Source organism: Athene noctua, chromosome 3 (assembly GCF_965140245.1).
Source record: "Athene noctua chromosome 3, bAthNoc1.hap1.1, whole genome shotgun sequence".
Taxonomy (NCBI): domain Eukaryota; kingdom Metazoa; phylum Chordata; class Aves; order Strigiformes; family Strigidae; genus Athene; species Athene noctua.
The window spans coordinates 237,353-252,494 of record NC_134039.1 but is presented as its reverse complement, the minus strand read 5'-3'; the positions used below and the strand labels follow the sequence as shown (position 1 = coordinate 252,494).

Here is a 15,142-nt window from a genome sequence, read left to right as displayed (position 1 = left end):
CGCTTTCTGCAAGTCAAACAATTTTTTCTAAACCACACAGTAAGACATCCTTTTACATCAGGCACATTTTATGGGTATGGCTGAATGTCTGCACTCTAAACACATCTTTTTGTAAAGCTGCCTGAGGCTGAAGAGAAACAAGAATACATGTTAATGCTATCAGAGTTCAGAGGAATCAGCAACTTCTTTCTTCATAACAACTTCAATGCTCTTGAGCAGCAAGAAAGATTTTGCTCTATCCTTATTCAAAGCTGTCTCAAAGCACTTTGTGATGGATGTCACAATCAGATGTCAGCTCAGAAAATAAATTCTTGTTTCCATCATTGCATAAATCACTTAGAGGAGTCTGAGAAGCTGCTCTGAAATCCAGCACGTTCAACAGACTCCCACTGACATTGAGGGGGCCCTGATTTCTTCTGAATGTGCAAGAAACTGGGCAACTGATCCTCGTGCCTGGGTGAGTCTGCAGCACATACCTGCCTTGAGAGGCCCCCACCACTTCGGAGTGGCAAGCCCCAGGCTCCTGCTCTGAATCTCCCTTTCAAGCAGCTCATCTCCCCTGATTGCAGAGGATGCCTCGAGAAACCTGCTGGCTAAAAGTCTTTTTCTAACTTACAGGTCTGGCCTAGGGTGGTGGGAGAAACCACCTCACTGGAAACTGAAATAACAGAACTCCCACCAGCACCACTTTAAGATTAGACACAAAATAAAGAGGAGGGGGTACAAAACATCTGACCTCACCTTAGCGCTCTCAAGAAATCAGGCTGTGTCCTGGCAGCTTTTACATCAGCGTGCAGTAGTAAATGTGTCTGCCAAGCATACATGTGTAACATTTACAAGGGGACCACAGTATCATCCCTGACATCACTAGAGCTAGAGTAGACTAAGAAAGGATGCTCTCTAGTAATTTTTACCGATACCTCATACCATGGTACCCTGCAACTGAATTATTTAGCAGTAAATTACCAGGCCTTCTGACCATCCAGACACTAAGAACCATGCAGAAGTACTCTAAACTTCTGAGTTTGCCCTGTTTTTCCCCTGACCTCTACCAGAATTTAGCTCATGCCATAGGATTTCCATTCAAGATGAGTGAGATCGTGAGTTTTGTAACACTTCAGGTGAAAGAAGTTGAAGAGCTTCCAAAAGAAACCTGTTAGCTGCCCAGTGAGCAGATTATGCTTTAAATGTTGTAACTTGACTTGTATGTGAAGCACAAAGCTGAGTTTTTTGCGTACTTTTGCTATTCTGCAGCTCCCTTCTCATTTGAAGTCCTCCAGTACATCTCAGGCACTTACTCAGCCTCCATAAGAACAGTGTCTGTATTTTGTAATATACAACACATTTATCAATCCAGTGTGTATCTGAAGAAGGAAAGTGATATTCAGCCCTATCGCAAGCAGGCAGCTGAGATGCAAAGATGCCCCTCCATCCTGCCAGGGCTAACATGAAAGCCCTTGTCAAAGCACAGACTCAACTCCCTGCCTCTCAACCACCACATCAGCACCCCAACCACTGAACCTCCTGATACTCTAGTCAGCATAACAAGACACAAATTAACTAAAACCAAAAACTGTGTGAAGAAAATATAGGGATGTAAGAACTGGTTTCACACTATGATGGAAACACCCATGATGCTGTGAAACCAATAAGGTGTTAAAGTAGAATGTTAGTCATGCACAGCATCTTGCCAAGACACCTTTGTTGTTAAACTCCATTCACATTTCTCAAAAAAATCCTGTTTTGCTCAGCACATCATACTTGGCTTTAAAATAGGAGCATTTAAAGAGTGGAAGTTCAGTCTGCAGCTGCATATTGCCCTAAGAGGGAGGAGGTGATGGGAACTCCAAAGAGGACTGGTGTAAAGGTTGTTCTTCCAGAAAACCAAATACAAAGATGTATTTGCTGTCTCTTGCCAGAAATATTTTGTAAAATCTGCATAAAAACAGACCTCCTGTAGCACACTGAAAACAGAAACAGTACAATTCAACCGCAGTTTTGCTTTTTGTCTGCAGTGTTGTAACTTCTGCATAATACCTGGGACTAACTCTTTGTTTTAGGCATGAAGGGCAAGAAACTCGCTGGCTTTGGTTTCGGCGCAGAAAAAGATGAGAGTTGGAGAAAGGACGACAGAGAAAGGCCATGGCAGCTATTTCAGAGTAGTAGCCCCAGCACCTCCTATGGTGGTGCAGAGATCAAGGACTGGCAGGCAACAGCCACACGATGCCTTTCTGCATCTCTCCTCTGCGCTATCTTCAAAGGCAAAAAGTTGATACCTGGCATGATTTTCTTCCCAGAGAGGTAGGAAAGGAAGAGAGGAGATGAAACACATGGAAGAAAGAACAGGGTAATGACGGCAGTGGGCAGGACTGAGGGGAAACGGAGAGGGAAGATGCCCAAACACTGGATATGGGAAAGCACTGCACCAGGAGACAAGGTGGAGGGAGCCCCATGGGGAAGGAATTGGCTACAAGGAGGTCTGAAAGATGCCAGGAGACCTGGTGTGTGCAAAACCTGGGTGAGCACCACTCGGTGTGTCCTTCAGGAGTTTCTCTTCAACTGGGGACCTGCAGCCTCCCCTGGGACTGAGCCTGGCAACTACTCACCCTGCAGAGCAATGGCCCAGCTCTGGGGAGAAACGAAACAAAACAAAAAAGAAAAAGAAAAGTAAGTATTTGGTTCAACAGCAACCACAAGCATATTTGGGGCACCTGGTAGTTCTGGATCAAATGTGTATCATCAAAGTCAATATAGGATTAACATACTTTACTAGCTGTGTAAGAAAAGCTTTGCCATTCTCCAAAGAAGGCTCTTTTTGATCAACGACTTAGAAACTACCTTCAATTAAGCATTTAAACTCTTCATGTGTTTTCAATTCAGGGATTAATTGCAAAACACTGTATGGGAAGAGAATGCAGATTTACCAATACCAACCTTAATCCTAAGAACAAAAGAACAGTTGTCATGATGCCACTGAGGCTTTGCAGGAGTTCGAGGCTAAGCATTTACTTAAAATGCCTTATAAGATCAGACCCACTACACTCAAAAACTTGGCAAAATCAATCCATGGCTAATCTGTTAAACACATGTGTAAGATCTGTCTGCAATCATGTAAGTGTAAAGCTCCACGCTGCTCTGGAGGGCATTATTCCTGTACTAAGCAGATGCATCACCAAACTGTCACAGCTCGCCTGCCCTCAGTCCTTAATCCCTTTCCCCTGGAAGTGAGTTAGCACTCCAAACCACAGGCAGGTTTCTAACAGCTGCTGTTTTAAACCTCCTAAAAAAAACCAAACCAACAAACAAACAAAACCTGTTTCTTCTCAGTTGCTGAATTTTCCTTTCAAAAATAAAGCTCATTTTTAGCCTATTGCAGCTGATACCGTCATTTTCCTTCATCTTCTCTTCTGCTTTTGAGACAAAATAAGCAGCACAAATTACACTGTTCTTGCTGTTGATGCAATTTGTTTTGTATAGAAGGAGCTGCCACTCAACAGCATTATTTTCTTTTACGGCAGATTGCACTGACTGTTTTGACCACTACAGTCCAATCAACAGTTGGGCAAGTGAGCTGTCCCTGACATCTCTTTCTTGACCATCTGGAGTTAAATTAGAGCTCATCAACCTTCTTACTTTGCTCAAGATCATTATAATACACATTACCTACGCTTAGTTAAGCACAAATACTGCTGTTCTGCTTGTTCACTCAGCTTCAGAGAGTCCCTTGCAAGGAGGCTCCTGCAGCCTCTGCCACCTCAACATCACTTGGTGTGCCACGGGCAGAGCTGAAGTATTCACCACTGTTTCCCCTGCAATACAGAGCCGTGACAGCTTTACCCTCTCTAAGCACAGATTCCCAAATTCATACTGGTCAAATCTGCCTGAACACAACCTGTAGCAGTGTTTACCCAGTCTGTGTGGGAGCACACCACCGCCCTCCCAAACGAGCATCTCCTGCATTTCACGCCTCCCTGCTCATTGCTCTGAATATCTGCAGCCTGCTCCACATGGTCCGGCAGCAGGCAGGCAGACCTGCTGCTAAGCTTTTCCTAAAGTTTACAGATTACTTCCTCCTTACAGAATGAGCAGGGGAAAAAAAACCACAAACCCACTCAAAAACCCCCGCATTCTATTTAAAAGGCTTCACTACAAGAAAAGTGAATTCTGAAAGCAAGCCAGCTTAGGACAGACCTTCGCTCTGAGGAGTTTACCTGAAACATTTTCTCAATGTGAATAACACGGCGGTTGAATAGGGAAGATGCAACCATTACAACATATTCACTGTCTTCAACAGCAGCTCAGCTGGTATCTGATACAAGAGGAAGACAAAATGCTTATTCCCTACCAGCGCTGCCCAGCTATAGCTCGTCCCTCGGAGAAATGCAAGAGCCAGAACAAACACAGATAGCCTTACCTTATTTAGCCAGACGCAGTGTCCGTGAATGTCCCAGCTATACTCCATGCTGGTCATGACTATCTTTATGCATTTAAGGACACGAACGACTGTGACAGGCAGCCGAGGCTGAGAGCTACAGCCCCAGCTCCGCAGGCGCGCGCTGTGCCGAGCGGCACCGTCAGGGCTCCTCTGAGCGAGATGGAGGGGGTAAGTGAGGCAGGTTTCCTCGCCTAGCCAAGGATGGAGGCGAACGTGGCACTGGAGAGGGAGATGTGGGAAGCAGCAGCGCTCCTCAGGCGGAGCAAGCAGCTCCTCTGGGGAATTAACACATCAAAGCCCGGGAAGATCAACCCTTCTTCCAACCTGAGCCCGCTGGGATCCCAACACACAAAGGCCAGGCAGCGTGGCAGAGGAGGATGAAAGCAGGGGGGCGCAGAGCTGTGTAAACCTGACCGGGAGTCAGAGCAGCCCCATGCAGGCAGCAGCCGGCCACCTCCACCCTCACTCCCCGCTGAACCCTCTCCTCTGCACCTTCCTGGCTCTGTAGAAATCATCCAACCCAAAAACACGTGAGAAAAGAGCGATTCTCATCTCTTTAGCTACAAGGTGAACAGGGGGGAATTTTCTTTTCTTAACGGGCTATTAACTGTACAAGCTGGAAGCACACGTATTCAGTTGTAGGCACCAAGAAAAAGAGGAAGGAGAAAGTTGACTCAACTGTCCCAGGTCCCACGAGTGGCTTGTCTCAAGTTTATGTCATACTTAAGAACCGCGTAAAATGCAACAACAACCACCAACCTCTGTCCTCATGTTTAAGTTTCAACTCATGCAGTAACAGCAGCAGCGTAACAAATCCTTAGTATTTTTGACCACAGAGCCTAGCTCCAGGAGTCCTGTGATTATCTCAAACCCCACAGCTTCCATTATTAAAAAGTAACATTTACAACTACCACTGATAGATAAAAATCTCAAAAACATGAATGCTGAACAGCCCAGAACAAAAGAGTGGAGCAGAAGAGGAGCAGAAGCTGTGTTTTTTAAGCTAGGCTGATGCTTTTTGAATTGGGAATGGTGACTTTTGACACCTGGGCCATCAGGGCTGCCCTGTGCTGCAGTGTAGGACCACATGGGTTGTTCTCACTGCTGATGAACTCATCCACAACGCATGAAGATGCCACACCAAGACGTGCTATAAATGAGCTATATTATCTATCAGTGTTAAAAACTCACCAGTTTGGATGATGTCCTTTAGCAAGAAGCAGGGTCCTGTGTTTCAAGAACCTAGAGAGGTAGATCTCTCACAGACAGGAAGTATTGCCAGGAGGCAGTTTATGATGACAGGCTGCAAGGTTATGACAAAGCCCATTTCATACTGCAATTTGAGGAGGGATCTCAAGCAGGTGTTTGGCTGTAAACACCTATGTGCCACACATTACTGTCGGACCTTTGGATAGCTAAATTCAACATAAGCAGAAACTGAGCCAAATGAATGCATTGTTCACCCACACTAAAACAATCAAAGAACAAACTTTGGTTTGAAGACAAGATTATTCCATGAATGAGAAATATGAGATGATTTCTGGCTAACCAAACTGCTTCCCCCACTTGGGAATTACCCTGTCATCCAAACAGGCCCACAAATCTCTGTAAGATTACACACTATGTTTATCCAGTGAAGAAAACTTCTCTCTGAAATCTACTATCCCCTCATATTAACTCATTACTTCCAGCCACACTCTGGAAGAACCAGCTTGTTGAAGAAGTGTCAAAATGTGAGGCTGGTCTGTGAGATGACAGATATGCTGTTCACAACAGGAACACTCAACTGCACAAGCCACTTGTAGGTGCCACAGCTCAAATTAAGGATCATTTTCAGATGAGATGAAAATGTTCTTCAAGAAAACACCTTTCAGGTCCAGGAAGTTTGTTTTGCTTTAATGATCTTCAAAAATTCACTTCTGGAGTGAAAAAAAATAATAATTATAATGTATGTATCCAAATTCAGAAAGTCGCTTCCAAAGCTAAAACCACAGGCGCACTTGCTGCAGATTTTAAAGAAGTATTATCCCAGCTCCTTCGTTCCAGGAGCATATCCTCTAAAGAGGAGAAGGCACATAACAAGACCCACATGGGCAAGTTCAGACCAGGAGCTTGGGGAAGCTCGCTCTGAGGTGTGGGAAGGGACTGTCCACCCACTTCTACCCTTCACCCTCCTTTTTAACAGGACACAGTTGGTTTCTTCTTTCTGGGAGGTTGTTGCATAAGAGATATTTAAAAAAAAAAAAAAAAAAAAAAAAGACAAAACACCAAAAAAACACTGTCAAGAAAAATAATAACCAGAAAGAAAACTGTCTCTTGTTTGTTTCAACTGAAGAAAAACTGGAGCAACATTCATGACTGGGAGCAAGGTTTCTGAGAATTATTCTTCAACAGGTGGATCTACCAACTTCCAGCTGGACACAATGGGGCTGCCTTGGTCTTGCAAAGGCAGTTTCATTTAAAATGGTCTTGTAGTGATAATGATGTTACAAATTATTCACACGGTGTCTATATTCAAGCCAGAAACTCCCTTTCCACAGAGTACAGCACATGTTTTATTAAAGCACACATCAGAATATATTAAACATTCCTGTTGATCAGGAGAAATCTGAAAAAACTCCAAAACTTTGGAATGGATTTCGGGTCTGGTCCCCAGTGAAAGCACACAGTCCCAACATGTCTGACATTAGAAAAGGCCTCAGTCCCTTTCCAGACTTTGAACCAATGGCCTTATTTGTAATTTTTAACCGTGATGTTCACCTGCCCTCCATTTGCACATGGAAACATGAGCAGGGTTTCAGCAAAACAGAGATCAGTTTTGAGCTGTAGACTGACAATTAGAAATGATGTATTACAGTTAAACTGGCTTATTTGTGCAGCAGAAAGCTGCACATACAACTTCTATGAACTCCCCATGGGGACCATCCAACGAATTGTGTTGGAAAAGCTCTGCCAGATGTCTGGGCACTGTACATCAGCTCTGGTGTCACGTGGCCATCTGGCATCCACCAGTTAAAAAAAGTCAGCACGAGGCGTTTTAACTCACTGGCCCTTTCTGAGTGCTTGCACAGACTTCTCTAACACACTGAGAGGAACAGAAAGGAACGGGGTAGCAGACATGAGGCAGCCAGCTCTGGCATGGCAAAACTGAATGCTCTGCCCCATTTTACACAAGCGAGCAACTTTGGGACACTACTGTCAGATCCTCTTCCCAACTAGGGCATCAGCGGTTTCCCTGCCAGGCCAGGAGAGGATTTTTCTCTTGTGACACACTGTTTGGCAGCAGCAAACACTATTTTTGTTTTCCTCTGAGACCCAAGAGACTTGCTTACAGCTTCGGATGGGATGTTACACACCAGTTCCAGCAGCCTGGAATAGCCTGGTGGAGACAACTTCTTCATGCATGGAGGATTAAACTGATTTCCAACCAAGGAGGTGTCTTCCCCTCCTCTGTAAGCATGGGCATAGTTGCAAAAAGCCTTCTGAAAATCATCTGGGCACTTCACATAACACCTTCCTTCCCAGACAAGGGCCAGCAACACTGGTGCCACCTGCAAATCCCACGCTTGAAGCGCAGTATGAATCGTAACATCCAGCCTTTCCTACTAGGGGCTTTAAGGATGCCGGAGTACAGTGGAATATTTTGAGGCAGACTGAGGAGAGGCATAGTTGAACAGCTATTTTTTGCAATCTTTTGTACACACAGCCCCTGCCATGTCTTTTCCAGTGCTCAGCAGGCACTAAGCTGGGAGGCACAACAGAGCCCTTCCTCTCCCAGATTCAGCCCATGGCTGCAACAAAAACCGTGCAGTGACCCACATCACATGGGTCTGAAGGACCTCGTTCCAGATCCTAACAGCCAGGCATCCTGAAGTCACACATTTGCCATCACACGGGGCAATGACTGGCCTTGGCCTCATTAATCTCAGCAGGTACTGCAGCCTCCAGCCATGCTGCTGGGCCCTTTCACTTCAGAATAACATGTGGTGGATTGGCATCACTAAGCACAGACTGCTGATGCCTGTGCATGCCATGGGGAGCAGTTAATTTCCAAGGCTGTTTATTTGGCATACAAACACTCTGATTTATAAAGGCTATACCGGCATGAAACCAGTTATGTCCCTTGGTTTCTGCTCATCACAGAGCAGAGTCTAGTTACAGCGATGCTCACTGCTGTACATTACGCAAGAAGGAAACGCTGATGTTAGCAGGAACTCTGCGCGCTTTAAAGATCTGACTCGAATGTCACTCCCATCTCCTCCCCTGATCTCAGCACTGGCTGCCACACTTTGACAGTGGGGGCGAGATCCAAATCCCACTGGAGGCAGTGGGAAAGCTCCCATGTGCTTCATTAAGTTTCAAGCATTTTCAAAAGAGTAGTTCAAAGCAAAGAGGGGAAAAAAAAAGCTCTCTCCCCTCAAACCTTTCCGCAAGAGCTACAGAGCAGCGAGCCCTGTACTGCTAGCCCAGGTCCGGCCCTGCCCGCCGCACACAGCCCACGGGTCCCTACGTGGCACGTCAGGTCACCCAGCGCCAGCCACGGCCCCGCACCCACCGCAATGCAGCGCTGAAATAAACCCCACTATCGAGACAAAAACGCTTTCTGCAAGGTCAGCCACGGCGCTAGGGTGACTGAACCCTTTCTGAGGGGGCGTGATGCCCGTCCTGGGAAGGAACCAGGCGAGAGTGGCTGCCTGTCCTGACAGGGTGCAATGCTCAGGGTGCAGCACAGGGCCATGGCGGTGGTCTGTCCTGCGCTGGACCCAGCCTTCATCAGACCTGGCATCCCCATCTCGGCAGCACGGTGTGACCTTGGCCAGCACCAAGTGTGTGAGGCAACAGGATCCAGACACTGCAGTAAGGCAGATTTGGCAGAACACACAGAAGAGCACACCCGTTGCTGTCACTGTAACTGCCACAGGCTGACTTAAAACCTGAAGCACAGCCTCCAGAAATAAGTCCTGACTTCCACTGCTGGTGCTTCCCCAAAACCTGCGTACACTCAGACACCACAACAGAAACCCTGCCACAGACCGTGAGCACAAGGGCTCTGGCCCTGCGAGGAAGTCACCAGCCACAGAGCACTTGGAGGCAAAACCAGTGGGTCCTTCAGAAAAGATGCCGTGCAACTCACCTGCTGATAAGCACAACATTTTATTTCCCAGGGCAGTCTTCAGGTAGCATCTGTTTCAGTAATATTTGACATTTTGGGAAAACCAAGTCTTGGGGAAAGAACAGCCTTGTCAGGTATATTTTGGTGTGTTTTTAAAGCAAGGTGACAAAAACTGGCAGGTTCCCAAACACAGAAAATAAAAATTTGGTTTGGTATCCAGATTAAAGGGATGTTGAGCTTATACCACTCACTTCTTTTATAAACCAGGTAAGGAAGCTCAGTAATGACACTCATTCTTGTAGGAAATAGGCTGCCAAAAATGCTTTTTAGTGAAAAGTTCATACTGAAAACAAATTTTTTCCTTCCATTTAAGCATCTGATTCCTATAAAAATGTCTTTCCCCAACACTCTGAGACAAAACTCCAGTTACCAAAAATGTTTTGCTCCCTAGATTGAGACATGGTGGTACTAAGAAAGCACAGACCAACCCACTGCACAAGGTATTTGAGCAACAGCTTTTCCAAGGCCCCACAGCAGCATCTCCAAACCAAAAATCTCCTCCCTTCAGTTCTCTGAAACCTACTCCAGAACTTTTTAACGCCTGCATGACACAGAGCCCCACTGACTGAGCCGGCCTAGCCACCATACAAAAGGAGCGTGTGCCAGGTGAGACGAGACAAGACCGTACCATCTGACTTTGGAGCCATTCGATCAGAGCCTCCGCCGTCGAGTCCGGGACCTGGCAGCGCAGCCCCTCTCTCTCGTCCGCCTCCATCATCTCCAGCAAGCCCCGCAAGTCCTCCACCAGGTGCAGCGCCCGCAGGCCCCCCATGAAGGGGGAGGTGGGGGACTGGCAGTCAAAGATGCCGTTGGAATATTCCAGCGCCTTCGAACCTGCGGGGAACAAAACCGCACGGGGTCAGGCATGAGGCAGGCGGGTCCGACCCTCAGCAAGGCGGCCTCTGCTCCCGCTGGCACTTCACTGAACAAACCCCAGCCGGTGCAGGGTCCTTTCACTGAACAAGCAGCACCCGCGCCACGCAGCCGCTCAGAGGAGAAGCCCGGGCTGGCGCTCTGCGGCCGGCAGCCCTGCGTATCGCCCCTGGAACAGGCTCTGCTGACGCTCTGAGCCACCCCCAGGGACTGCATGACCCAAGTCAGACAGCGAGGGTGTACAGAGGAAACCATGCTCTGCATTCTTCATGGAGAAATATGTTAGCTGCTCCAAGGCACTGGAAATTTTTTAGAAGAATAAAGAAAAATATGATGATAAACAAAAAGACCAAATCACTTCTACAGGAGAATAAATTTAAACCGAACAGTTTGACAGGGTAGTACTGACATTTGCATGTTAATAAAGAGAAAAATCTTATTTGCATAAACTCCCAGTAAGCATATTTGACCTACATTAAAATTCGCTATATACTAAGTAAGGTAGGAAACTATGAATTCAGGACTAAGGCTGATTTAAGTCAACCTAGCTAATCCCAACTATAATTTTAGCACAGTGATTTGTGACCTTAACACTGTAATGACTCAGCACAATGAGGTGTGTTCACAATAGAGGATCATTTGTACTATCAACTTTTGGAAACTACCGTGATATGCCATATATGCGCCTCCATGAACTTTCATTCATCTCATCTGGCAAGCTACAAAAATGCGAGTATTCTGCTAATTCCCTTTGAAAAAAATAAAGAGAAAAATCCCCACAAAGGCATAGGAGTTGTTATCCCATTGTTATTTTATAGGTCTGTTCAGACACATGCATAAATGAAGATTCTGGTGACTTAAACATCCCAACATCCCATTTTATTTTTACATTAAACCTCATCCTGCCATAACCAACTTAGGCTCTTGGAAACACAGATACATGATCAGATTCAAATACCAGTATCTACTTATGGAAATTACTGAAGTCACAGCTTGTATGTATTTTTAGAGATCATTATGATCCAACTGAATCCACTTTACATGTGTTCCTGCTATGTGTCCTTAATATCTTTAGGAAAACTGCAGAGAAAAGTCATTGTTCAAACAAAGCACGCACTGCATGGTGATTTTTTTCCCTAAGGGAAATTATTTTAAGTGGAACTAGTAAAGACTTTATAACCATGTTGCTATCCTTGCAGAATATTTTTTCAGTTTGGGTAGCTGTCTGCATAGCTCTGCTGGAATAGGATTAGACTATTAATTTCTTGCTGCTTTGCTCCTCTGTGTTGTGTACTTATATTATTTTCTAAGTCACTAGACTCAGCTTAAAAGCAGAGGTTGGATACTTTGCAATGCCTCCCTCTCCTTGTTCCACTTACAATTTTCATAGGTACTTAAAAAAAAATAATCAAATGTTCAAGGCAGGTTCAAACCAAATGTTTGGATCCAGAGCATTCCAATTTTGAAAAAAAGGAAAGTCCAATTCATGTTTTAACTCTGTAGTTGAGAGAAGTTCAGAGTAGCCCGTATCAGGCAAACTTCTTGCCTTGCAGCAGCTCTTTAAACACACTCAGCCTGGTTTGAAACATGTCTTGCCCACGGCTTTCCTGGTGCTGTGTGCACCAGCTGAACTGCATCACCCAGCCACTTTCAGCAGCATTTTGACAGCGGCTAGGAGAAAAACTACAATCCATTTATCCGTGTCTGTGTAATCCCCCCACTCCATTTACATGTAATTGCTAAGCTATAATGGAAGACACCAAACAGAATTACCAATGCGTTCTCTTACCAGCCTGAAACTCTGCCCTTCAGGTATGAGAAAGGAGGACCGAAACAGCTAAGTGAAGAAGCTGCCCCAAGCGTTTACCTGCTATAATGCCATCCATCTGCTCCAGAGCCGCAGCGAGCATATCACTTGCATCACTCATCATCTTCTCTCTTCTCAGGAACGATCACCAGCTACACCATAAGGAGCAACGAAACACTGAGAGTGTACGCTGGATCCAGAGCCTCAAGTCTGTGACTCAATCTGCAAAAGAGAACTTCATTTCACCGCATGTTCTCTGAATTCATGACACCACCATCGCTGGACCAGCAGGAAGACTGGGGCCGTTTGCTGACCACAAGACTCAGAGGTGTTCACCACCAGGCAAGAACTAGTATCAAAGAATCAAAGCACCAACCTGATGACCCAGTTTCTACTCTTGGTCAGCCCGTGGCCTGCTTTGCCTACAGGTCCGTGACACTGAAGGGGCATCCCACAGAGCACCTCAGAAATCCCACATGGTACTCCAGGGAAGCTCGTGTAGAAGACATAGGCCCTCTGTCGCTAAAAGGAAACTGCAAATCAGCAATAAACCACATGTCTATCCACTGCATTTTTTCTCCTCAAGAATTTTACTGGTATAGGAAAGGAGGAGCCTGACCATTTGCTCAAGATATCTGGATGTCTGACAATCCAGAAGTCCTGGGCATGCAATCATTTGCCTACAGGCAGGATATCTCAGACGCCCAGGACTCACTGGACACAGCATGCACGCACGGACTGCCCCCCTGACAATGCTGCTCTGAGCCTAGCAGAGATTCACACCGTAACGATGCAATCTGATCTTACCCTCAAGCTCTGAAAAGCCAGAAGTGGTCCCGAGAGAATTATTTCTGGCAAAGCCTGAAAAAGAGAACCTGCCCGATGTGCTGCCTGGGCAGGTGAACTAGCAGACCCGAAATCCCAATGGTCTGCAAGTTAAGAACATGCTTAGGTACTCTGCTGAAGTGGAGCTGCAGAGGTCAGAGGTGTACCCAATCCCCCACCCTAGCACAATGGACACACAAGCCACTGAAATAGCCCAGATTGCCATGACTTTAATCTAGGACACACGAGACTACTTCTGCTATAAATACAGTTAGGGAACAAAGCTAAACAAACACCAGGAAGGAAAACTCCCTTTAACCTTTTGCCTACACTGCCATTTGTTTTTTGTATTAGCCCTAACCACTGCTGACATTTGCCCCAACACAAGCAATTAAGACAGTTGTTCACAGTTTCTTTGGCATAAGTCCTGGAAAAGAGCCTACTAAAAAACAAAACAAAATAAAAATTTACGTTATAAACTGAATTTTCCCTCCTATGAGTCACTCTATTGGTTTGATCCACCTGGGAGGCAGCTCTTACTGGAGACTGTCAGCTAGCTTTGCTGAAATGCTATCCTTAAAATGCCAACAAACATTTCATCTTCCACATCAAAACTTTTATTACATAAAGTAGGTCCAAACTCGAATGTAACTTCTGAAGGACAGCACAAAGACTACTGCACTTCTGGCAAATGCCTTACTTTATCATTTAGTTACCAAAGTCAGAAAAGCCAAGAGAACTTTAAAAAGTCAAAATATCTGTAAATTAAGGAGTTGCAAATCTCAAAAAATGCAGTAGCATCATAACTGAAGACATTCAGCCTTCAAGAAGGAAGCCCCCAAGTTTAAAATCAACATAAATCACAAACTTCAAGCAGTACAATACCTGCCATAATACACAAATCCTTCAAGATATTTGGTCCAGTGCCTCTACACCCAGTAAAAATGAGCAGAAAACTCAGCTTCTGCAAACACATTCACTTGGACAAGTCTGAAGACAGTCACCTTCTGTCACCTTCAGGATACCCTGGCATGGATAACCAGGTCCTGCTGAAGTCCAGTAAACATGGTCATCCAAGTTGGATTTCCCTCTGAAGGACGACGAGCACACAGAGAAAACCCAGGGCTGCTGCTGCCCCAGGCAAAACTCTGATTTGTCACAGCTCCAAGTGGAAAAGGACCTACACACAAAGCATCTAAAAACCCACAACAGCCAGTTCATGTCTCGGAATCAGGAGTGCTCTCGATCTTCCCAGTGTGAACAAACACCTGATGGGGTCACTAAAAGACAACAGAGCCAGACTCTTCTCTGTGGGGCCCAGTGACATGACAAGATGCAATGGGCACACATTAAAAAGGAAATTCCACTTAAGCATTAAAAAAAAAAAAAATTAAATAGAAGTATGTTTTTACTGTGAGGGTAGCAGGAACTGGAAAGAGTTGCCCTTTTGAGGTCTCCATCCTTGGAGCCACTCACAGACTGACTGCCCAGCACAGCCTACCCTGAGCAACCTTGCTTGGGGTAGCGGGTGGGCTGGAGGCTTCCAGAGGTGCCTTCCCACCTCGGCCACCATTGGAGCTCAGCACAACTCACAATCAAACATTAAATACATTACTGAGGAGGCTGCCTTGGCAAAGCCAAGCTGCAGGGTAAAAACGTGCTAAGGAACAGAGCACTCCCTAATCAAGTTTATTCACAGTGCTCCCCCCCCCCCCCCCCCCTTCTGTCTAGGGGAGTCACTAACCGGGGGCAAGGAACTGCTAATTTACATTTGCACAAAAAAGCCATGGCTCACAAGCATAGAAAAATCACCATCCCTGCACTTCATCCAGGCACAGTCACTCCTCATGTTTCAAAAAAAAAAGTACTCGTTGCTTTTCCTAAACAAGGTTTTTGTCCATGGTTATCAAAAATGCCTAAAACAGCTCTACTGAAGGGAGTAGCAGTGGCAGATGGTGGTACCAACAGCATCCAGGAGACCTCCAGCATCTACCCCACTGTTACCAGGTCCTACTTCCAAGGAAGGAGA

The 15,142-nt window shown here is 45.7% G+C and overlaps 1 protein-coding gene across 8 annotated transcripts in view; it reads right to left on the bottom strand.

Annotated features, from left to right (window-relative positions):
- The window catches only part of PPFIBP1 (PPFIA binding protein 1), a 116,383-nt gene that overhangs the window by 41,942 nt on the left and 59,299 nt on the right, over positions 1-15,142 (bottom strand). For 7 of the 8 annotated variants that reach the window (XM_074901694.1, XM_074901693.1, XM_074901695.1 and 4 more), the window contains exons 3-4: positions 12,349-12,510; positions 10,237-10,442 (exon numbers count right to left, since the gene is read on the bottom strand). In XM_074901694.1, the coding sequence (XP_074757795.1) occupies positions 10,237-10,442; positions 12,349-12,412 (270 nt within the window). In that variant the 5' untranslated portion in view covers positions 12,413-12,510. Of the gene's footprint in view, positions 1-4,211; positions 4,257-10,236; positions 10,443-12,348; positions 12,511-15,142 lie in introns of those variants that run through there. The other variant, XM_074901700.1, reaches the window with a different exon arrangement.